Raw genomic sequence first — 24,506 nt, 5'->3', positions numbered from 1 at the left:
GTACGACGTATCAATCAATCAATCAATCAATTTTTTTATATAGCGCCAAATCACAACAAACAGTTGCCCCAAGGCGCTTTATATTGTAAGGCAAGGCCATACAATAATTATGTAAAACCCCAACGGTCAAAACGACCCCCTGTGAGCAAGCACTTGGCTACAGTGGGAAGGAAAAACTCCCTTTTAACAGGAAGAAACCTCCAGCAGAACCAGGCTCAGGGAGGGGCAGTCTTCTGCTGGGACTGGTTGGGGCTGAGGGAGAGAACCAGGAAAAAGACACGCTGTGGAGGGGAGCAGAGATCGATCACTAATGATTAAATGCAGAGTGGTGCATACAGAGCAAAAAGAGAAAGAAACAGTGCATCATGGGAACCCCATGACTCTGAAACTCGGAAAAATCCGTATAATTTACGGTCTATAGGTTGACATGAAAACCACCGAAAAGCTGTGTTCACCGCGGGGACACGTTCAGCACTATTCGGGATTATTCAAGATTTTTTTTTTTTTTTTTACCGATGACGAAAGACGCGTAAAAAAAAAAAAATTGTTCAATGCAGCTGCATCGGTCCAAACCAGTCTGGATCCGGCCCTGATCCTGTAGAACCTTGTACCGAAAATGTCCATTCAAAAATTCGTCATCTTTGTGCATTTTGTTTTGTTGTGCACTACACAGCCTGTACTTTTCTCGATCCTCGTGTCGTTTTCTGTGTGAACACTCAGCTATCAGCAGGAAGCAGCAACAGAAGCTCGCTCCCGACTGACGCTTTCAAAATAAAAGGAAACGAACGACTGTCATAAAAGGCTAAAAAACAAAAAACAAAACCGCAGCGTTAAGGGGAGGAACAAAATCGTCGGCGATAATGACCTCAATAATTAACGCAACGTTAGCGCGTTAACGTTGCCCAGCCCTATTACATATACTTCCCCGTACAGTATGACACTAGTTTTTCCTTTTTTTTTTTTTTTAAGTGCCTCATGTGTCAATTCAAGACCTGATTAATTTTTTTCCCTCAATCTCTAATCATGGAACAAAACAACCACTGACAAGATTGAACTTGTTGCAAAAAGTGTGCCACATTACAATGTTACGGTTTTGTCCATCAGTGTGACTCCACAAAACCACCTGTTTGTGACTCACACAACCTCCATCTTCAGGTTCGGTTTGATTCCTCTCCTCCTTCCTCACCTCTGACCTCCTGATGCACATCAGAAACTTTCAACCAGCACTTGTGGTTCAGTTAGCATTTTAGTTTTCCTCATTTCTCTCTCTGGCTCCATTTGTGTTTCGACACAAACGCTTATATAGATGAACTTTTGGACTCTGCAGCCTGAGCTGCGTCACCATGGCAACCCCTGCTGCAATTCACTGCATGTTTTTCCTTCATAGCACTTTTACAGCCCCTATGCCACTTCAACAATGGCTGATTTGAATAATTTAAATTAATAACCAGCCGGCTGAAATGTCACCGGGGTTGATGGCCTCAGACGTGCTGCTGTAATGGTTTAACAAAATCAGCTTTACCACAGCATCACCAAAAGCCATTTTTCCTAATTAGGGCTCAGTCACACCTGTTGCCGTTTCTAAACGTATCTACACAAAATGGTTGCAGATTTTCACCCTCTCGCAACACAGCCCATCGACTGACATGTTTCTGTGTAGGGTTGGGCATTGAGAACCTGTTCGTTAAGAAATGATTCGATCCACCGACATCAATAGCCTTTTTGCTTAACGATTCCCTTATCGGTCCTTCAGAGTGGCTGTTGGTTTAGAGGGTGTTTGTCAGGAAAATGATCATTTCTCGAAGTCGATTACAGACCCTGCAGCGGGTCTGTAATCAACCGTTTCTGCAGCGCAGCTCTGCTTTGAACCAATGAAGCAGTGCTCCGATCCACTGCTTTGTTGGTTCTTTGATTCGCTCCTCTTCAGAAGCGGCAACACCGCTTCTTATCCCCTCTCAAAGCCACTAAAATATGTCAATCATGAGTCACTTTTGTGTGTATTGAAGTGACTAACCGGGACTCCTGTCTTGTTGCGAGAAAGAAACGAGAATCGTCCTCTGTGCTGTTGCTCCAAACGCTACGCCGCTCTTTACTGAGTCACGTTAGAAAGACAGAGTCTGCTTGGAATAAATAACTTCAAAGCGAACCGCCATTTAAATCAAATGACACCTCTTTCCAAACGTTGTAATCCAACCAAATACACTGTAATCGATCAAAATGTTTTTTTCCTCCCAAAATGAGACGTCCTGTGCTGACGTGCAGCAGCCGGCTGAGTTCAGCTCAGATGTATGGAAAGACTTTCATGCCATTAATGTTTTTGACAAAAATTACAGCTTTTATTTCTATTTATGTCCAGAGATCAAGGATCCAGTGACCAATTTCATATTTACTTTAACACTCAATAAAATGTTGCTGACATAGAAAACCTGTAAAGCCTATTTGTAGTTCACAGAAAATTCACAGGAGGTATCGATAAGGGAATTGGATCGATAAGCGGAATTGATAATGGTATCGATATCGATAAAATCTTATCAATACCCATCCCTATTTCTGTGGTTACAAAACAGCCATCAAGTGGCAACCCTTTACCTGTGTCATTTCATAAACGTGCCATCATGTGATCTCCACTTTTGGGGACAACCAACTCTGTTCAGCTGACCTCCTGATTACAGATTACCACCGTAGTCTTGTTATCCTACCTGCACTTTCTGGTGGTCTCGCCCAATTACTAACTTTAAACTCTGTCCAGCCTTTGCCTCCGTATCTTATCTCATTTGCAGTTTTTAGGACTACAATACTATCAAAGCTCAGGTTTGTGATGGACCAGTTTTCATTTAACACACTTGACTGATATTTTTCAGAAGCCCTGCATGAAAAAAATGTCTCCTACCGCGATGTGCGTGCTTTGCTCTTACCTTACACTTCATCATGTCGCTGACCCTCTGCTGCATGGACTGCCCAGCTTTGGGTCTGACCAGGATGTAGAGGGTTTTGACCTCAGGACAGGACCTCAGCAGCTTCTCCACCAACACTTTTCCCATGAAGCCTGTAGCTCCCGTGATCAGCACACACTTGCCAGCGTAGTATTCTGCTATGGATGCCATGTTGTTGCCCACTACGCCACTGCAGATGTTTGTCTGCCCTTCTGCCCCCTCCGTTTCCAACCCGTCGAGATCTTCAGACAGCTCCTGCAGAGGAAGCGGGTGGACGTTACAGGTGATGTACACTACTGTGTCCAGGATTCTTCTTGCACTTGTAAAACATGTAAATGCTTGATAAGTTTAAGTAGCAAAGCAGCGCAAGAGACAACAGGCATGAGAAATGGTACATGGACTGCATTTATAAAGCGCTTTACAATAATGCCTCACATTCACCCTGATGTCAGGGTGCTACCATACAAGGTGCTCACTACACACTGGGAGAAACTAGGGGATTAAAGACCTTGCCCAAGGACCCTTAGTTTCTGGTCACGCTGGGATTTGAACCAAGTATCCTTGTCACAAGCCCCACGCTTAACCACTAGACCATCACCTCCTCTAGAATGGAATAACCTTAACTCCACTAATGTTTCAGGTTGAAAAGTTGCGCATGAGTGCACATCCTGATTTCCAGTACTGACCTAAACCTGCATCACCGGGTCCAAACTCGAAGTTGCGCCACAATCCACAAAGTCCTTGTGGCGTTATCACAAAGTAGATTTCAAACACAAGGCCCCCTGGTGGCCACATTGAAAATTTAAAGTACACTCCCTATGTCGAACTTGTCCGCTTCGTTTTTGTCAAGATATTGCATACACACGCACAAACACAGGTGCAGGTAAAAATTCAAATTCACAGCACGCAATGTTGCTTTTGTTTCCGTTACGCCCTTCAAGGTCACGCATACAAACCGTATGTAAATAACATGAATATTTAGAGAAAGAAACAGCAGCCAGTTCACTGGCAGAGCTGCAAAGAAGAAAGAAAATGAAAAGCCACATATGAGAGCTGATGTTTGAAATCAGAACCACAAGAACAAACAACAAAATATTCCCAAAAGACGCCGTGATATTGTAAAGGTATGCCGGGAACCAAACCCAGCGACTCACAACATTTACGCAAGGATTTCTCCGCCCACTGAAACACAGGCAAAGGAAACAGTGACTCATGAGCGTACTTGCCTCACCGTACAACACTGAGATTTACTCAAGATAAAATGACCCTGACTTCCCCCTGGTTTATCCTACCAACGGTTTCTGGCATGTTTCTGGATTTTCAGCTGCATTTATTTATATAGTAGCTTAATTGGATCACTTGCTGCACAACGGCAGTAGTGTAATGGACTGTCTCTGCTTGTTTGAGACAATAATAGATGATGAACTGCATCTGCCACTTTAGAAGTGGATGGCAGTCAGCCAGGTCCTGTGGGGTCCTGATTACGGTGAGAAGGCAAGATAGTGGCTCATGTGGCTTCTGGCATTCCGAGGGCTCGGCCGCTGGTCGATAACGTCGGTACTGGCCCGTTCCCAGATTTCATACACTGTTAGGTGACCCTCTGGAAACAGGACAGGAAGCGTCAGCTGCCTTGGAAATCTATGTAAATCAATCAAGATTAATTGTGCCCTCTTAAACTTATTTTCGAGGTGAGTGCACATCTGTCAAAACAAGTTCAAAGCAGTTTTGAGTTTTGTGTTTTCACACAGATGGAAGTTTTATTTTATTTATTTTTTAAAGAATGCTTGTATGGACATGATTTAGGTTTTTTGTTTGTTTTTTTTTAACGGCAGAACAGTTGGCATTATGTAAAGGCTACAGTCAGAGCAGAGTCCAACTGTGCACTTTGCACACGTTGCTTGTTGGAAACTCAATTTTCATCATCAAACTCTAAATATATAACTCGAGCACCAACAGACTGTGCATTTTACTGCGTTTTTGTAGGATAGCTGTTAGACTTTGTCCTTATTTCCTGCAGACAGCAGTGTCTTGCTTTCTGTGTGACGGAGTGAGACTTGGCTGCAGCCGAGTACGTCTCTGATCAAAAGCTTCGTGTTCCATGTGTGGGTTAAAAGCTCACAGCCACATTGCCAAAGAGCTGCTGTTCATTTGCATGTAACCGGGATAACAACGGGAGACGGATACACGGCACAGCTCTTCAAGGAATGGATGACAGCTTCCCAGCTCTCGTTGGCACCGTCCCCTTTTTTTGTCACCAGTGACAGAACTAGGCTAGCAGTCGCGGCTCTTTCAGTCAAGCCGAAGCGTTGCCAACTAGCTTGTTGAAATGCAGGGCTGAAATTCTGCACTTGCATTCTGCGAATAACACGACAACATGTAACCACGACAACCACTTAATGAGCACTTTTAGTGATTCAACAGAGCTGAGATTTGCACCCAAGTGTCTCCTGTGTTTCCTACATCCTCTCTACTCTACTTTCCACATCCATCGAAAGACATAATCAATGCGGGTGCCTTTTGGATTTGTTTGGAACGGAAGCATATACAGGGTTCTCACCAGGATTTTTTCACAGCATAGGGGGGAACGTAGCGGTGAGACAAGTGTTGCAGGCACGAGTAGTGTAGAGTAGAGTATTTTGAAATTTATAACCCTTTGAAACACTGTTTCGTGCATTTTGAGGGCCACTTTGTGTTGCTAACTGGGACGTTAAATCATGTGTGACATGTCCTTTAAAAAAAGAAACTAGAAAAGCTTCCCTATGCTGGTTAAATCACAGCATAGGGGATCCAAATCGCAGCATAGGGGCCCCCTAATCTCAACTGCGCTGGTGATAACCCCGATATAGCCTAGAGCTGCCATAACTGGACAGATGGGCAAAGGTGGGACTTGAGTTGGGCAACATTTACTTAAGTGTAAAATCGTGATGTCTGCAATAAAACATCATGATCGGTGATGAACTCAGCAGGGGGAGGCGGTGGTAACTGTATTTGACACCCTTTAAAAATGTCTATTAGTTAAAGAAATTGATTCATTTATTATTAATTATTGACCCTAATGCATCGAGCAGTTAGTTTTTGCTTGGTTTTGTTCAAAGCTGTCTTCCCCATTTGGCAAAAGTAATCTGCTTTGTGTGACTGCAGTATTGACTTCAACCACCGTATGAAACAGACAATAACAGAAGAGTGTGTTTGAATCATTTCTTTCCTGAGGAAAAACACATCAGAAACAGAAGTCTGTGCTTTCAAACAGAGGCCAAGTTGAAAATGTAATTTACTGCAGCGTGCAGTGATGAAAAACAAGGTCACCACCACGGCCCTGTGCCGAGGCCCCTGACAACCCCGGCTCTATATTTCAGAACACAGCAGAGCTTCTCTGTGGATGTGAAGAGGCAAAGGGGGGCTGAGAGTCACATCAGATTTATACCCAACAATGAAAATGTTTTTGCAAGTGGAATACTGTTGGAACGAGTGTGCACAATGCAGGTCCCACAAACACACACATACAACAAAGCATTCTTCTGGGGTCAAACACTGCTTCCTTCCTCCCTGTTCTGCTGCCTTCAGTAAACCTGATGATGTCCAGCTACCTTCTGCTGCAGGCCAACACCAACTCAGGAGCTCAGGCCGCTTGCTCTGTCGCAGCTATTGCTTTCTTTCAAACCACTTCTGGAAGATTTTTGTTTTTGGAGTGTGTCACAGGTTTGTGTAAAACCATTCAGTTACAATGCAGCTAAAATACTCCCAACATAATGGACAGGAAAAGCAAGATCAAAGCAGCAGTCATAAAGTGGCATGCATGGAAATTAGGGGTGTCGGGGGGAAAAAAAATTGATTCACGTCTGAATCGCGGCGATTCTTATTTATTACGATTCTGAATCGATCCAAAATGTCCAAGAATCGATTTTTAAAAAGCATTTTTTAAAAACATTTTCTTGCTTACTCGCTGCGCGTACTGTTTGTCAGGCAACGGATTCCGTACTGCAGCGTCCCCGCGAGGGGAGGGTCCGGCGTGCTTCAAACATTCGTGAGCTGCAGCTTAGCTTGGCGGACATAGAGCTAACTCAGCCAGCACCGTCTTTGATGAAGGCAAATGTTTGGGCGCATTTTGGATTTTATTATTTGCTGCGTAAGAAGGAGTTTGACATGACTTATGCAGTGTGCAAAATCTACAAAATGAAAGTCAAGTACTTCGGAAACACTTCAAATCCGCAACCCACATGCTACGCCATCACCCGGAGCTAAAAGAAACGGAGTAGTGGTATCTGCTGACTACTGACCAGCGCTTCGCTAAACTGCCAGCCAACTCTGAATGAGCAAAGCAGATAAGTAAATTTACATCTAGAATCACTTGATTAACCTTGTAAAGCTGCATTTTCTTAAACATAAACATTTTTTAAGTAATATAACTATTTCTCAGAGCTCTTTGAATCGAAAATAGATTCTGAATCAAATCGTCACCCCAAGAATCAGAATCGAATCGTGAGTTGTTGTACGATTCACATCCCTAAAGGAAATACTCCCAAGAGGCTTGCTTTTTTTTTTTATATATATATATATATCGAACTATAACACAGGGTCACCCCTTTGAATCTGGTCTGCTTGAGGTTTCTTCCTCAAATCATCAGAGGGAGTTTTTCCTTACCACTGTGACCTGTGTGCTTGCTCTAGGGGTTGGTAAGGTTCGACCTTACTTGTGTGAAGCGCCCTGAGGCAGCTTTGTTGTGATTTGGCGCTAAATAAATGAAATAAATTGAACTGAAATAGACAAATAATTAAAGGGGTGCTATTGTGCCAGTTTAGATCTGCTATTGTTGGTTTCTTGTCAAATATCCTCAACGTCCTACAATTCTACATCACCATGTTCAAACTCTCCTCCATGTCTGGAATAATCAAAAGGAATCAGAATTTCAACAAAATCTGACAATAAAAACCACAAGGATGCTTTTTTTTGGGACTACACTTGCTGAATTAAAAAGCCTTACATAAACTTTTGAACTTGTCCTCCATCAACCATACAGACATTTAAGGACAAAGGAGTAAAGCTCCTTGTCTGTCAGCATTATCCTTGTGGCGTTGTGATGCATAAGCCCCGTGTCTGCAGAGACTTGAAAAGAATAGTCAAAGTACATTACAGCAAGGACAAAACAGGAAAACCTTAAGGGACTAGCTCCTTGAGTCAAGATGATGCTGTCTTGACAAAGCACTGCATCATGTTCAATGTCACTCAGGGTCAAATCCAAAATAACGTTTGAAGAAGCTCGAGGCTTGACTATACCCCAGTTCCCGGGGTTTTGTTGTTGTTGTCGTTATCCTCGGTTAATCTTGTTGCACTCTGGCCTTATGGCCTCACGTCTCCCCCCTCTTTTTTTTCCTGACAGGGTTTTTGTGTATGCGTTTCTCCTGAAAGATGTTCTCCCCGGGAGGCCCAGGCTGTTTGTCAGAGGAGAGTTGTTTTAAGCCGTAGCTCTGCGACCCTTCTGCTGCCTCCAGCTTTTCCTGACAAAACCCCTCCATTTGTGGGTCAGCCAAGTGCTGCTGGAGACACGGACGAAATAAATAAATAAATAAAATTAAGCTCTGCAGCTCCACAATCACCAAGTCCATTATGAATGGACAAAACCTGACTAGATGTAGAGGGGGAGCAGTGTGGGAAAAAAACAAACAAACAGGAAAATTCAGCCATTAATTAAAGGAGGAGGCAAGAACAAGTTTACTAACCTTTAAAAACAAAGACAAATGTCACAACGGTTTCCCAGCGGGAGATGTTTGGACATGCCCAACTACAAAAAAAAAAAAAAAAAAAACCCCACAAGGTACAAATCAGGATAGCTTGGAGAAGAAGTAAGTCTCCCCTCCATGTTCAAGAAACATGTGGTCTGAAAAAAATCAAGTTAGCATAAGCATAATTTTCATCGCACTATGGCAGAATGTGAACCCCCCCACCCCCACCCCCACTAAAAAGACGGTGTCTAGCTTTAGTTGTGTCGTGCTCAATATCCCGTTTCAGGCATTTTGTGGTTCTTGTCTGTGAAAATCTCAAACAGAAAGGAAATGAGCTCCTCCACCTTTCTTTTTATAGGCGTAAGTGGATGCGGGTGGTGTAATGACGTGATTAATAACGCTGCTGCTAGGAAATAAAAGAGCAAAACATGGAGAAAAGTTTGATTAAAGAACTGATTCTGTTGCTTTCCGCAGTTTTGTCTGTGCACCCAGTGTGTGTATGTGGTAACAAACCCATGCAATAGAATGTGTCAAGATTCTTCCAATAAAGAGGTAAAAAAAAAACAACAGAAACGTGACCTAATCCCATCCACACCTGCAAAACTTTCTTCAACATGAGGGGTTTGTGTACGATTTCCTCAAACCAGGGTGTAGGAACCTGACATTTTTAACTTCGATCTGCTCCCTTTCATTCAGGGTTGTCAATGTGGATCAAACATGTCTGGTACCGAGCTCTGATTTTTATATGGTGAAGATGTTCCACAATCAACAATTATTTGGCAAGATTTTAGGAAACCTCGGAAAATAAATCTGCTTTACACTGACAATGCCCACTGGCACAGTGGCAAAGGTCATGGCAGAAGTGAGTTTATTTCATGTGGATGCTACACCATGTTATTTTCCAGCCCTATCAGAGCAATTGATATTTTGTCATTAATAATACAATATGCAAGTGTGCAAAAACCAATGGTTTTATAGTGTCTCTTCACTGGGTTGCCAAAAAAATTAAAATTCAATACTCTGATACTAAAAATTAATATCGGATTAGATCCTCAATTGTACAATGCAAATGAATTCAATTTAATTGAATTTTGTATGGTTCTAATTGTTAAAAAACATATGCTTAATTTTTTTGTCACCTCTCATACTGAAAATGGTATCAACTATCAAGCATTTTTCTGGGCATCAGTATCAAGTTTGAAATCATGACAACCCTACCATGGATACACATTTTCAGTGCCAGTATTACAAAGTCATTCATGAATACAACTACCCTGAGGTAGTCAATAAAAAAATAGTCAATAACATTTGTTCATTATGTTTTTGCTTGAATACTGAGGGGGGAAATACCAAAAATTTTGCATGGATGCACCGTACCAAATGCCTTATGGGTAATGACAAAACACTGAATGAGCTCAAGCTCCTCAGTCAGTCCCAGAAGAGAGAGCAGCACTCCACGGCACTTTTAAAAGGGCTTTTATCCAAGATTGTCTTACAGCAAGCAGGCACTTCCACTTAATATTTTTTTTTCTAAGCAGCTGAAGGCTAATCTAATTATAATTAATTACGTAGATTAGCCTTTGGCTTCAAGGATTTAAGACATGTCTCTTTAATTTAATATATTTTTTTCGTGAACCTGAAGCCGGTTTCAAAGTTGCGTGTACAAAATAAGGTCCCTGCTCACTATCAAATGTCTGACCACAGGAGGCCGAGGCTGCGAGAGAGGGTTAGTGTTTCAACGTGTTTGCATACACGTGTATCAGGGTACTGTCTACATTATGTCTGACGGCAGACGATTTCTGTAATTACACCAATCATCTCTGAGTTGCACAGCCAGTGTCAGTTCACTCTTGGCCCAGTCCCGCACGGGGAATCCTGCTCAGAGTGCTGCAGCGGGGCCAACAGGTCATGAACCTGCAGGATCTGGCACCGCCAACGCGGCCCGATTCCCAGGCACCTCTTTCGAGGAACAAACCACACGGGTCCCTTCTGTCAAGCGAGGGGTCAAGTACCAGCTTATCATTTTAACTTTCCACAAAATATCTGATGTTATATGATGGAACATGAGGTTTGAAGGAAAGAATCTAAGAGGAGAAACGTTTCCAGCAAAACCAACTGCTTGTCAATGATCTCCCTGCATAATTTCATTTTAAAAGAAGCCAACGGACAGTAACACCTGCCCAGAGGCATTTTATAGAATTGTTTACAGTCTCTTTTATCTTAATTATCTTTGTCAGGTTATTTATTTATTTTTACAACAGACTTCTTCCATTCTTAAAAGCTAACACGTTTCTCAAACATTTTCCAAGTGTCCTCAGGGTTTTCCCAATACCCAAACGCACATCAAATCTCTCGCTCTATTTGAAAGTCATCTCTCAAGGCTGTAGGTGCAGTAGATGTAGTGTAGATTCCCTGTTTAAAACAGAAAACTACCACACACAAAACAAAAAACAGGTTAACCACAAATAAAAAGTCTCTACTAAACGTATAAAAAGTCAGCAGTTGCACAAGGAGTAAAGCTTTGGAGGAACCACACAGGAACTGCATCATGAGCTCCCAAGAGATGGCGAGAACGTTTTAAGTATACAGAACTTTTTCATGCATAACCTAAAAACAAATGCAGCAGGACTAAATGGTTCTTTTTTATGAAGGAGGTGAATATTCAAGATATTCACAGTGTTTGTGTTGGTGCTCTCTCAAGTACAGATCACCTTTATCGATTGAAGCTACGTTTCGTTGTCAAATATAATTTTCATTCCCCAAAGTGTTGCAGTTTCAGTTTAAAGTGGCTGAACCTGCGCATTTAGAGGAGGCTGGTCCAAGAATGATTCTGAAGAAGATGTAAGTGAAGGACTTCCCATCACTCCTTGTTCCACGTTTTGAATCTGCCCAATGAAACCAGTACAGAAATAAATTTGCACACAAACTCGTTCATTTTGATGTTAGTGCTCGAACTGTCATTTCAGTGTAACTTTACAGGTAGGGACGAGGGAGAGACTATTAAATGTAGATGGGTAGCCTGTTTGACCACCAATAACCCTCAGAGAAGAATCTAGAACATGGCCTGGGACCATCATGTCATGTCAACACCACAATTCAATTTATTTGAACATTGCCGGAGAGCTCAAGGAATTTCACAAGAGTAAGATCTAACCCAGGGGTGGGCAACAAGGGCCAAGACAGTGCAGGTTTTCCTTGCAACCAACCATCTCAGCAGGTGGATTTGCTGATGAGCTTCTCCCCTGAACATCAATGAAATCCCCTGCTGATGTAACTGGTACAAAAGAAAGCCTGCGCTGTCTTGGTCCTTCATGGCACATGATTGCCCACCCAACTTAACCTTACCCCCCCGAGCAAGTACACTGGCAAAAGTGACTCCCTCAGGTATGTTTTGCTTACAAGGAAAGAGAAAAAAAGAACTTCACACAGACCAGACTCACTGGAGTGACCATCTACTTTGGCCATACTACCAATAACAATAAAGGGAGCAAAACATAACATGATCTGTCAAACATGCAAATGTTGCAGCTAAGAGACCATATACATATAGACTCCAGTGGTTGCAACAACCTAATGGCCCCCAAAACATCCAAACACTGTACATGTGGTGAGTTCCAGCAAGTCTGTACAGTAGGAACCGTCTCAATAACTTGCTCCCAGAGTCCTCAACATACACAATTTCCAAAGTAGTAAAGTCTTATGAGGAACAGTCTAGTGTCTAGTAATTGTCCTCCAGAGTCTTCCAAGTGTCACCAGCACACTTCAGATCTGTACAGTTCCTCGTGGAGATCCCACATGCCTCCATCAAGGAAGGACCCTGCAGGACCAGACGGACATACAATGAACACAATGGATGAACTGTAACATCTCTTCTGGAGTCTGCCTTGGATGTGCATGCTCAAATGCACCAGTTGCAAAGGTACTGGTGGTTCCTGATAACCTCTTGCTTGGTAGCTGAATGACCATTAAAGGCACAAGCTTCCATTGCCCTGATAAGTGCAAAAGTTAGTCACTCAGTGATGATGGTACCAGGCCTTAACTGGTCATGTTGTTTCAAGCCCTTTATGAGGAACAAGGTGATGTAAAGAGCAATGCTACTCTGTCAGTTATCAAGAAGGATCATCTTCCTAATGTGGAAAGTGGGATGACGGCAACACCACTGCGAACCACTTGCTGCTCAGCCAAGAATGATCTGCGTTTTAAGCCTCGATCTTATGTCAAAACTCATGTTGGTTTTAAACAAGATCCAGCTCCTTAACGGGGAAAGCGATATCTGTGACAGAGTGATTAAATCGGGTATCCAATGAGAAGACGCGCAACGCTAAGAGCAGTGCACTACTTTGCACACATACGCGATGACTTCACCCCAGGTTGCTGTCAACCGCGATCTACGAGGGCTGTCAACAAAGTTACGGTCCTTTTTATTTTTTTCAAAAACTATATGAATTTCATTCATATGTTTTTACGTCAGACATGCTTGAACCCTTGTGCGCATGCGTGAGTTTTTCCACGCCTGTCTGTGACATCATTCGCCTGTGAGCACTCCTTGTGGGAGGAGTCGTCCAGCCCCTCGTCGGAATTCCTTTGTCTGAGAAGTTGCTGAGAGACTGGCGCGTTGTTTGATCAAAATTTTTTCTAAACCTGTGAGACACATCGAAGTGGACACGGTTCGAAAAATTAAGCTGGTTTTCAGTGAAAATTTTAACGGCTGATGAGAGATTTTGAGGTGATTCTGTCGCTTTAAGGACTTCCCACGGTGCGAGATGTCGCTCAGCGCTCTCAGGCGGCGTCATCAGCCTGTTCAAGCTGAAAACCTCCACATTTCAGGCTCTATTGATCCAGGACGTCGTGAGAGAACAGAGAAGTTTCAGAAGAAGTCGGTTTCAGCATTTTATCCGGATATTCCACTGTTAAAGGAGATTTTTTTAATGAAAGACGTGCGGGTCGGCTCGCAGCCGCCGCGACGCTCCGCCACAGGAAAAACACCTCTGCTGGAAGCCTTAAGGACAAGTTGGAACATGTCCTGCTGTTAAACAATTTCTCATATACTCACTCCACTGAAAGCCATCAAAAGCCGCCTGGATTTTACAAATGGTTATCAACACGGAGGTGTTTTTCCTGTGCCGCCGCACTGCGTCGGCTGCGTCCCGACGCGCGGACCCGTCCGCACGTCTTTCATTAAAAAAATCTCCTTTAACAGTGGAATATCCGGATAAAATGCTGAAACCGACTTCTTCTGAAACTTCTCTGTTCTCTCACGACGTCCTGGATCAATAGAGCCTGAAATGTGGAGGTTTTCAACTTGAACAGGCTGACGACGGCGGCTGAGAGCGCTGAGCGACGTCTCGCACCGTGGGAAGTCCTTAAAGCGACAGAATCACCTCAAAATCTCTCATCAGCTGTTAAAATTTTCACTGAAAACCAGCTTAATTTTTCGAACCGTGTCCACTTCGATGTGTCTCACAGGTTTAGAAAAAAATTTGATCAAACAACGCGCCAGTCTCTCAGCAACTTCTCAGACAAAGGAATTCCGACGAGGGGCTGGACTCCTCCCACAAGGAGTGCTCACAGGCGAATGACGTCACCGACAGGCGTGGAAAAACTCACGCATGCGCACGAGGGTTCAAGCATGTCTGACGTAAAAACATATGAATGAAATCCATATAGTTTTTGAAAAAAATAAAAAGGACCGTTACTTTATTGACAGCCCTCGTATAATTAATGAATGTTCTCGCGTAATTTGGTGAGTCGTGGAAGCAGTTCATCGTCCATCCGTCCACCCCGTAAAACAGAAGGTTATGAACGCGAGAAGTGTTTACAGATTATACTAGAATTACACTGCTAGTAGACAGATTAGGGTGTGGGATTGCACCACAAGGACTTCAACACTATACCACTTAATCTTTTGATCTTTGATAAATGTGACACAAGGAAGCGCTGACATTATTCTGCTCCAGCGGTGATGAGCTGAGCAGCTATTAAAACGTGCAAACACAGCAGAGTGGCCTGATAAATCTACAACAACTGAATCCTGACCAGAAAGCCAGAAGTGAAAGCACATTTGTGTTTCAGGGAAAAGAGGATGTAATCATCTTTGGCCATATGCTAAGTAGAACATTACACAGAGATCAAATAATAATAATAATAATAATAATAATAAGGCTGCTCCCTTTCTGGGATTGAAACAAGAACAGCTTCTCAGAGGAGCCACTTAGAGACCAAACTTCCCGTTAATGCCTTTTATGAGGTCCAAAACTGAAGGAAAATGCTAATGTACTTCACTACAACTTTTCTGTCTTTCATTTTCCTCACGAAGGTTCATCCTGGAGCCAGCAGTATTTAGTCACAGGTCCACTACTCTCACTTTAAACCTGTACGATTAAGAGTTTAACAGTTTTGTATTGTCAAAATGAAGTATTCCAAGCAAATATTTGTCTCACAACTAAGAGGTTGGTTTAATTGAATGTAGAATGTTGGAGTGACGTTCATGTCTCTGGGTCCTCAGACACTGCGGTTGAGCAACACCTGGACAGTACTTGGACAGTCCAGCATCTAACCAGGACAATAAAGGACCAAGTCGTTAAGGTCCTGATGCTTCCTGTTTTACTATTATGCTTGTGAGACTTGGATGCTACTAGGCAAGGACTCTGTGTGACCAGGTCTCTTTGGTAGGATCCTTGGGTACCAATGGAATGACTTTCTGTTAAATGAACACCTGCTTAGGATTATCACTTGTGTACCGAGGGAACATCAGGTAGGTCATCTGGCGCACTTCTCTGGGTACATTTTAATTATGTGGTGCATTTTTTGGCAGCATAATCAAGTACGCAGGTGCCTCAGTGTTGAGTGAACCAGTCTGCCTGGGTGGTTGCCTGCTACCAGACCTTACTTGCACCCAATGTTGCGACAAACAAAAACAACAACAACGAAAAAAAAAAATTCTGTTCTTGTCAAGGAATGTTTTTGCAGTGTCAACTTTTGCTCATGTCTGGATTCCACAGCATGAAGTTCATGAAAGTCTATGGGCTCTCCCTGGACAGGACTCCAGTCTGACTCAAGTTACTTCCCCAGCCAAGTCTGTTACCCATTTACAATTGGGTGGATTGAAACATTGAAAATTGTGTCTTGTCCAAGGACAGACAGGTAGCATGAGCAGGAATCAAATCCAGGTCTTTATCGCCCAAGCAAACTGCATCATGGCTTTTTAGTCACTGAGCCTTGCTTCCACAAACAATGCTGGCTCTTCATTCTGCAGTAGTCTGTTACTCAGTAGGTGACTCAGTACTCAGCTTTCATATACTGATGCTGTTTGGACAAGTCTGAACATAAATGACAGCCCTGCAGACACAGTATGAAAGTATGCGCTTACTGGTTTGTATTGTTTGTTGGAAAGTTGTAACTGTAGAAAGGTTAGCATAAAGCAGGCCAATGTCGCCTGCTCTTTCATGTTTCTGGATAAATAATCCATCAGGCCACAAGAATACTGTAGCTTTCTCTATACCTCTCCATCAGCGTTCTCAAAGCAAACATTGCATCTGTGGTGCTCTTTCAAAGCATGAAACCACTGATCCTCACAGGGCTTCACTTCTCAACATTAGCTTTACCACTCCTTCATGCTATGGCTGAAGGTATGGTATGGTTGAGTAACATCAACTTCCATGGCTTTCTTTTATGGTAAGTGTATAACTGTTAATTTGTGGAAATGGCATAACTGTAATGGCTTCAGCTAAAAATCAGCATTTACATTTTTAACTAACGTATGCATTCATTTGGTTCGTGGCTGTCACACTTATTACAGTGACCATAGTTTGTTTCCTTACATTTATTTAAATATAGTATGTTTGTGATTTTGATCCTCATAAGCTTCCATTAGTAGCTGTTGCACACGGGACGTGATATACGCAGCATGCATCATCTACAAATCTGTGATTGACTTGCAAGTCTTCGTCCTTAAACATCATTGACTTTAAACCCATCTGAGAAGATTAATGCGACTCTATAGTGCCGTCAGCCCTCCCTCAAAGACACATGACACCCTTGTTCCTGGCTCATTTTCTCTACCATTCAGAGCCTTGGCCAATATTACTGCCCTCCCACAAGAAAGAAAGAAAAAAAAAAAAAAAAAAAAACACGGGTGCAACAACATTCCTTCACTGCCACCTGCCCTCGTGCTACAAAAACACCACAGCTGTCAATGACACAGTGTGCAAACCTTTTCTGCTTCACTCCATTAAAATTTGTATTCTAAAATAAAAATAGAAGTACTTTCATTTACCGTTTACTTTGCAATCTCTTAGATACAGTATTACTTTAAGTGGCATGCCTACAAAGTAAACAGAACCACCCTCTTGTGAGAAAAACCGATGGCACCTTGGCACTGCACCAGTCACTACACACATGGGCTCCTGAGCCAGATAAATGTTTTAAACAGTGGGTGGAGTTCAAAAATCACACCACCACCTCTGTGGTTGAACATCAGAACCAAACTGGAGGGTGAGATATGAGATTTCATCTCTTTCTTAAAGACAAAGACACACAGACCAGAGGGACCAGGATTCAACCTCAAGATTGTTTCTTTGAGGTACAACCCACTGCCCCAAATACCTCATTATGGCAGTTTATAATCCTGTTTCAGATATCAAAACCAGTTTAATATCAAGACTACAATCCAAATAAAGCAATTTAAAAATCACTTTATAAGATTTTAAAATAATTTGCAATCGTTTTCTGATTAAACCCATTTATGATTTAATGATTTAATTTTATGATTTAAAAGCCATTCCAATCATAAATTATGAAAAAAGGCAAAACCAGTTTAATATGACTAAAATATCGAGCAACAACAACAAAATAAATCACTTTATAAGAGTTTAACCATTTCAATATGAACAAATGTCTGATTAAACCAGCTGAAAGTGATTACAAAACAGTTCAAGGCATTCCAATCAGTGTAAAACTGTTTCTGAAACCCCCAAAAACCTGTTTAATTTTTTTTAAACTGAAAAAGATGTGAGATGCTGAAAGAAGTCAGAATCAGACATTTTTATTTCCTTAAAGATTTCAACTATTAATTAATGATCAAAAAAGCTGACTCATTTTTTTCAGCATCAACAAGCTCTTTATTTTCACCTGAGTGATCTGTAGGCATTTGCGTTTCTCGACAAAAAGCAGAAAAACAGCACATAAAGTTAATTAACTGTGATACACAACCAACAAAATACCATCCCAATTTAAACCATTCTGGATATTTTGTTCCTCAGCCAACATATACAAAGAGAAACTAATTGGAAATAAGTATATTTAATAAGAAATATGTATTAAAATTATCATGAAACGCAACATTCAAATCAAGATGTTTGTAAAAGATAAAAAAAAACAAAATAAAAAACTGGAAGTGCTTCTGAAAAAGGGTTGACTGATGTATCGGATAATAAAAGTGGTGCAGGAGACTGAAGAATAAATAAAACTGAATATTATTCTCACCCCACCCACACACACACACACACACACACACACACACACACACACACACACACACACACACACACACACACACACACACACACACACACACACACACACACACACACACACACAAAAACAGAAGCGCCAAGGGCCCCGTGGGTTACCAAGTCCAATAAAGCCCAAAGGCAAAATGGCCATTTTTGGCATAAAAATTGCCACCATTTCCAAACAAATTCAATTTATTTAAATTTATTTTCATCTATATAGTGCCAAATCACAACAAAGTTGCCTCAAGGTGCTTCACACAAGTAAGGTCTAACCTTACCAACCTCCAGAGCAAAACACACAGGCGACAGTAGTAAGAAAAAACATCCTCTGATGATTTGAGGAAGAAACTTCAAGCAGACCAGATTCAAAGGGGTGACCTTCTGTTTGGCCCATGCTACCGACAAAATTTCCTGTATATTCATTTTGTAAATTCTTTTGTAAATTTTGTCGGTGCACAGAACAGGAGGGTTACAGAAACAGACACCACTCCCATCTTTGGAAGGAGCCGCACCTCAAACAGAGAGAAAAACACAAAATCGGCCATCAGAAAGACAACAAATACAGTATAATTTGTCAGCATTAAGCAACAAGAAAAACAGAAGAAATACTAAGGTGATCGCGGGCCAGCGAATGAATCTACACAAATAATTTTGGGGCGGGTACAACGTCAATGACAATATTGTGCTCTTGTTAAATTAAAAGAAAGGCTATCAGACAGTATTTGAGAAAATTGGGTCCAAATACCTAAATTGGCTGTTTTCAGCATAAAAATGGCCATTTCCAAATGAACAAATCTATGATGATAATTTTTAGAAATTAAATATGTCAACAACCCATATTATACTCTTAACAAAAGTTATCAGACAGTTTTTAAGAAAATTGGGTCCAAATACCCAAATTGGCTGTTTTCAGCATAAAAATGGCCATTTCCAAATGAACAAATCTATGACGATAATTTTTAGACATGAAATATGTCAACAACCCTATTATGCCCTTAACAAATAAAAGTTAGACAGTTTTTGAGAAAATTGCCTTTAAGCGCTCAAAAGTGCCATTTTCGGCATAAAAACGGCCACCATTTCCAAATGAACAAATGTACGAATATGATTTTTAGATGGGAACAATGTCAATAACCCATATTATGCCCATGCCACATTAGAAAAAAGTTAGTTTTTGAGATAGAGGTTAGTGGTGTAATTAATTAAGATAGAACAGTAACCCCCCCCCCCCCCCCCCCCAAAAAAAATTCTAGAACATAATACAAAAAGTGCACAACAGTTTAAAAGAGTAATAAGATTTTTTTTATATTACAGTAATAAGATGTCAGAAAATACAGATGGAAAACAAATACTGCGTTCCGAGCTGACGAAATAAATAAATAAATAAATAAATAAATAAAATTAATCTAGCCAAACCAGATGGTTTTGCAACCTGCTGTTGTGCAAATTTTACTTTGACAGAAATATTTCTGTTGACCTTAAATGATGAGTTGATAGGGGGACAATTAGACAACTTGGAACCAGTCACAAACACGAAAGTATGAGTGTTTCGTTTGTGATTTTTAATCACAAATGCTCTTAGGAAGCAATCAAAATTCCAAAACTGACAATAATTTGCACTTTATACCACAAATCTAACACCATCATGTCAAACACGCGTCTGGAAGGTTTTTATTCTCACTCTCATTCTCAAACGCAACACAGAGGAGATAATGTCCCTGGGGTGCTGGTGGTGGCGGCGTATTGGCTACGGAACACTTCAAAACCTTCACCCCAAACCACCCAAATATCACAGCAACAGCAGACAGAGATGCTGTCCCAGCACACCTCTGTGCACTTACGACTGGAACCAGCACAAACACTTTGAGTTAGCATTTAAAGATTCATGGCGCTCTGAGTGAAAAGAGAGAAAAGTTAAAATAGAGAAGGCTAAGAGAACGGTGAAGGGGACGAGGAGCCACACACGTGTACGTAACCACAAATACAGAGTCGGCACCAGCTAGAACTCTGACCCCCATGGAAATCTGACCAAAATAGATCTGACCAAGAAGACCAAAAAAAAAAAAAAAAACCAAAACAAAAAAAAAAAAGCCAGATCCGATCTCAAGTAGACCGCCAACAAATCTGAAAAGGGGAAATCAACGTGCAGGTGCTCTGCATTAGGAAAAAGCTACAGCAAGCGATCGTACTGGGAGTAGCTTTGAAAATACAAGTAAAATACGCGGGTTTTGCACAAACATCGACTGAGTGCAGCTGCCCATAAATGCATTTTTGCATTGTGCCTTTAATTCTCACACATCATTCATCTCCATCTCATCCTGTCCTCCACTACACCAAACACCTGTGTGTCCTCCGTCAGCACATCACATTACCGGACTCCAGGATCCTCACGGCACTTGGCGTACCGGTGCACAGACAAGATGGGAATCCTGCAAATTCTCAGGATGTCTCAGAGAGCAACCTCATCACCCAAACTGAATGCTTTCCCAAGCAGGTTACAAAGTACCACAGTCAACCGCAATTAAGCAAACGGGTCAGGGTTTGAGGCACACAACTACAAGCAATCGAAATGTAAAATTGCAAATATGACTGCAGGGATGATTTCACGTTGAGAGCACATAACTCAACTGGGGTAACAATAACCAACCAAATGCAAAAAGTTACTCAACTTCACAACAAGCTGATGGCTTTAAAATGTTTTCCCCAAACAATCCAACGAATGATTGAGATTTGTACTATAATATTAAACCAGCGCCTTTGGCAAAATTTGATTGTATCTGCATTCATGTAAATGTCCACCAGGTGGAGATAGTGCTCCATTTCAAGAACCTTGAGTATAGGCTGCTGTGGGACATGAGGACAAATCTGTTTATAGTTGTAGATGATTTTCAAAGGTGGTTAAATAACTGAATGCTATCAGCTCTGATTGACCGTTGAATAGTTTCCTGATTAAAATGTGTAAATCAAGACAACGTAAAAATGAATGACGATCAGAAACGGCATTCTCCTCAGCAGTTATTTCTCATTTATCTGCAAGAACAACCTTTCGGAATTTACTCCAAATGTGCCATGTAATGACATAAATCCACAAGATGTGGGAGAAAGAAAAAAAATTATTCTAAAATCAGGTCTGACACGCTTCAGTCTTCAACAGAATAATGACTGTACAAGGAATCAGACAAGCTTGTTTGACACATCACTGAGCAAAAATCACATCATCCAATGAGGTGAGTCAGTGTTTCGCCCCCACATGGAAAACATGAGGGAGGAAAGTAAATAAATAAATAAATTCATGATTTGTTGGTTTTCTCTGATGATGGTCAGCACAGCTCCTCATGATACACAGGTTGATGCGGACATGATACAGCAATACCACTTCTGGTCAAAAAAATACAACAAAGCGATGGCAGCGAATACTGAGCAAATCAAACACAACACCAAAAATCAACATATTGTATAAGTGTGTGGTGGGAGTAACGTAACATCTCAACAAAGAGATGGACATGCATTTAATTTCTACAACAAAACCTGTGCAGGAAAGAACATAGCAATACTTCCCCTGACGTCATGAATCTGGTAACGTGGGTTTGTTGACGGATCTGGAAGCCTACAAAAACCTTTGTTGTAAGTTAGCGTAGAGAAATACCTTGCTTTTGTGGTACTATTCAGGTTTCAAACATTTTCAGAGACTGCGGAATCACTTCCTGAACTCCAAGATGCCATACTGTCTCTCTTTTGTGGTATCAATTTACACACATTCTTGCCAACCACATCAATGCACATGCTTCTGATATCAATGTCTGCAAATAAGTAGTATCAAATGGGGCAACTACACCCTTTCAACCCCAGCAGTTTGAATTTTGTGGCCAGATGACGCGCTACAACTTAATTTTGTTGGCAGTACCTGCTCTTGTGTTCACACCACGATGGATTCCTGAACCACCTCCTGACAATTAAATCAAACATCGACTTCCAACACTCAGTCTGTCAGATAGGTTTTCACATGATTCCAAAGCTCATGGAGTACTTCCAACCCGATGGGTACATTCACCTGGTTTAGCTCTGAGTCAAAGTGGTTTTCTGACGTGTAGCCGCTCTTGCAAACAGTTAAGTGGAGCCACTGGTGAGAGCTGAATGCCAAGTAGGGGACTAAGGCAGATAATCCACCCAGATGGGCACACAGTATTCTCTACTCCTCCTCGACATTCCTATTGGGTTAGACATGCTTAAATTTAGATGGTAGATTGATGAACAATTTACCAAAATGAATAACCAGGGTATGGTCCATGTCATTCAAGCTTTGGCACAGTTATTTCCAGTTGTTGAGTTGACACAAGCAGCACCAGTGACCGACCGCGTGCCTCCAGATAGAACGGCCAAATCAGCACACAAGACCGGCATCGCAAAAATGTTGGGTTGGGTGTTGAAAGACGACGCTGACTTGTAATGATCAAGTTACAGTAAATAGGATATCATTTTCCACACAGGCCACACCAGAATATCGAGTTGTGAGACTTTAGAGACTATTAGTAAAAAGACCAACCGACAGGGAAATCAAGTACGACTGCTTTGCTTAAAAAACAAAATGAAAAAGTGTTTAGGTAATGTAATAATGGAAAAATGCTCATGCTTGACCCGTTTCATCACAACTGCCAACCGACAGTGGAGGGTGATGACATTTTCCTCTAAAACTTGCCTAATGAGATCAACCTTACACAGTTGTGATCCAGAAGATGTTATCCACAGCGTGATGAACCACATACTGTCTGAATCCAGGTTGTAATAAGATTCCCGTCAAGCTGTGGTTTGGTTTTGGCACCTCGTGTAGAGCGTAGATGGAAGAATAAAGTAATTTGAGGTCTGACCACCTACATCTATCAGATTATCCTATTGACGAAGGACTTTGGCGTTCTCCAAGTGCATTTCCAGTTTCCTTATTGACTAGTCTGGTAATTAAAAAAAAAGAATATACTGTAAATAAATCCATTAAATATAAGAAATTAATGACAAAAATCCATTTCAGAACCACATCTGACAGCTTCCTAATTATTTAAATGACCAAGTTTTTCCAAATATTCTTTGTTAGTCTGTTTAATATCAATTTCAATGTTAAAGTTATGTGTAACCATTTTTTAATATGATTTAATAGCATACTATCAGAGGAAGTTCGTGCTTTTCTTTTGAAGCCCGCTTTCCGTACGTCCTCGTGCGAACTGCTGCTAGCTTGACGCGCGGGGCTCCACGCTGACGGTAACCTCTCGAGCTGCCGCTGTTCCGCTTCCCGCCGCCACAGGCGGCTACGGCTTCATGCTAACTGCGCCCTCTCTCTCCCCAACACAACCGAGGCGTCTGGAGTCAAACAAACCAACAATAAACACAGCTGTGACGCTGTAAACGTCAGGCTGCGGCCAAGCTGGGAAACATTTTTAGCCTAGTTTCCAGCGTGTTGATGCTCCGACCACCGACAAAGATGCTCCGGGCGGCGGCGGCGCGTCATCGCGGCACCCCGTTAAAAAAAAACAAACAAACCCCACAGTAAAACCGTGAAAGGGAGCACAGCAGCCGTTTAAAGTAAAACAGATTAAAGTGTTGATTTACCGTAGCCATGGGTAGGTGCGGGCGGCTGCTTCCTCCTGCTGCTGTCAGAGCGGCTGTGCGGTGCGGCAGCTGCGGACTCTCTGCCTCCGCCCACCGGCCGCCCCGGCCTCTGGCTGGCGGGATGTTCCCACCGTCAAAAGTCGGTCCAGCCTTCTCCGCGGTCTCCTGTGGAGCCACCAGGCGCTCAAACGGACCAGTCGTTACGAAGAAATCAGTTTGTGGTCTCCATGGGCGTCGCCAGATAGTTTGGTCCGGGTGAAAATTGGACCTAAGATATGATTAAAGTGGTGGGTGGACTCATTTACATTTTGAGCAAAGCCAATCGAGTCTAATAATAGATTAAATGCAGTGTTAAGGCTGTCATTCTCAGCATCTGTGTGGATGTTAAAATCGCCCACTATAATTATCTTATCTGAGCTAAGCACTAAGTCAGACAAAAGGTCTGAAAATTCACAGAGAAACTCACAGTAACGACCAGGTGGACGATAGATAATAACAAATAAAACTGGTTTTTGGGACTTCCAATTTGGATGGACAAGACTAAGAGACAAGCTTTCAAGTGAATTAAAGCTCTGTCTGGGTTTTTGATTAATTAATAAGCTGGAATGGAAGATTGCTGCTAATCCTCCTCCTCGGCCGTGCTACGAGCATTCTGACAGTTAGTGTGACTCGGGGGTGTTGACTCATTTAAACTAACATATTCATCCTGCTGTAACCAGGTTTCTGTTAGGCAGAATAAATC

The 24,506-nt window shown here is 41.9% G+C and overlaps 1 protein-coding gene across 1 annotated transcript in view; it reads right to left on the bottom strand.

Moving 5' to 3' along the window:
- The window catches only part of si:dkey-97m3.1 (fatty acyl-CoA reductase 1), a 94,619-nt gene extending 70,652 nt beyond the window's left edge, over positions 1-23,967 (bottom strand). The window contains exons 1-2 of the mRNA XM_034162956.1: positions 23,765-23,967; positions 2,916-3,188 (exon numbers count right to left, since the gene is read on the bottom strand). Of these exons, the coding sequence (XP_034018847.1) occupies positions 2,916-3,188; positions 23,765-23,773 (282 nt within the window). The 5' untranslated portion in view covers positions 23,774-23,967. The remainder of the gene's footprint in view (positions 1-2,915; positions 3,189-23,764) is intronic.
- Positions 23,968-24,506: the final 539 nt, after the last annotated feature.

The sequence above is a fragment of the Thalassophryne amazonica genome, chromosome 22, assembly GCF_902500255.1.
Source record: "Thalassophryne amazonica chromosome 22, fThaAma1.1, whole genome shotgun sequence".
Taxonomy (NCBI): domain Eukaryota; kingdom Metazoa; phylum Chordata; class Actinopteri; order Batrachoidiformes; family Batrachoididae; genus Thalassophryne; species Thalassophryne amazonica.
This window is presented reverse-complemented; position numbering and strand designations above follow the sequence as displayed.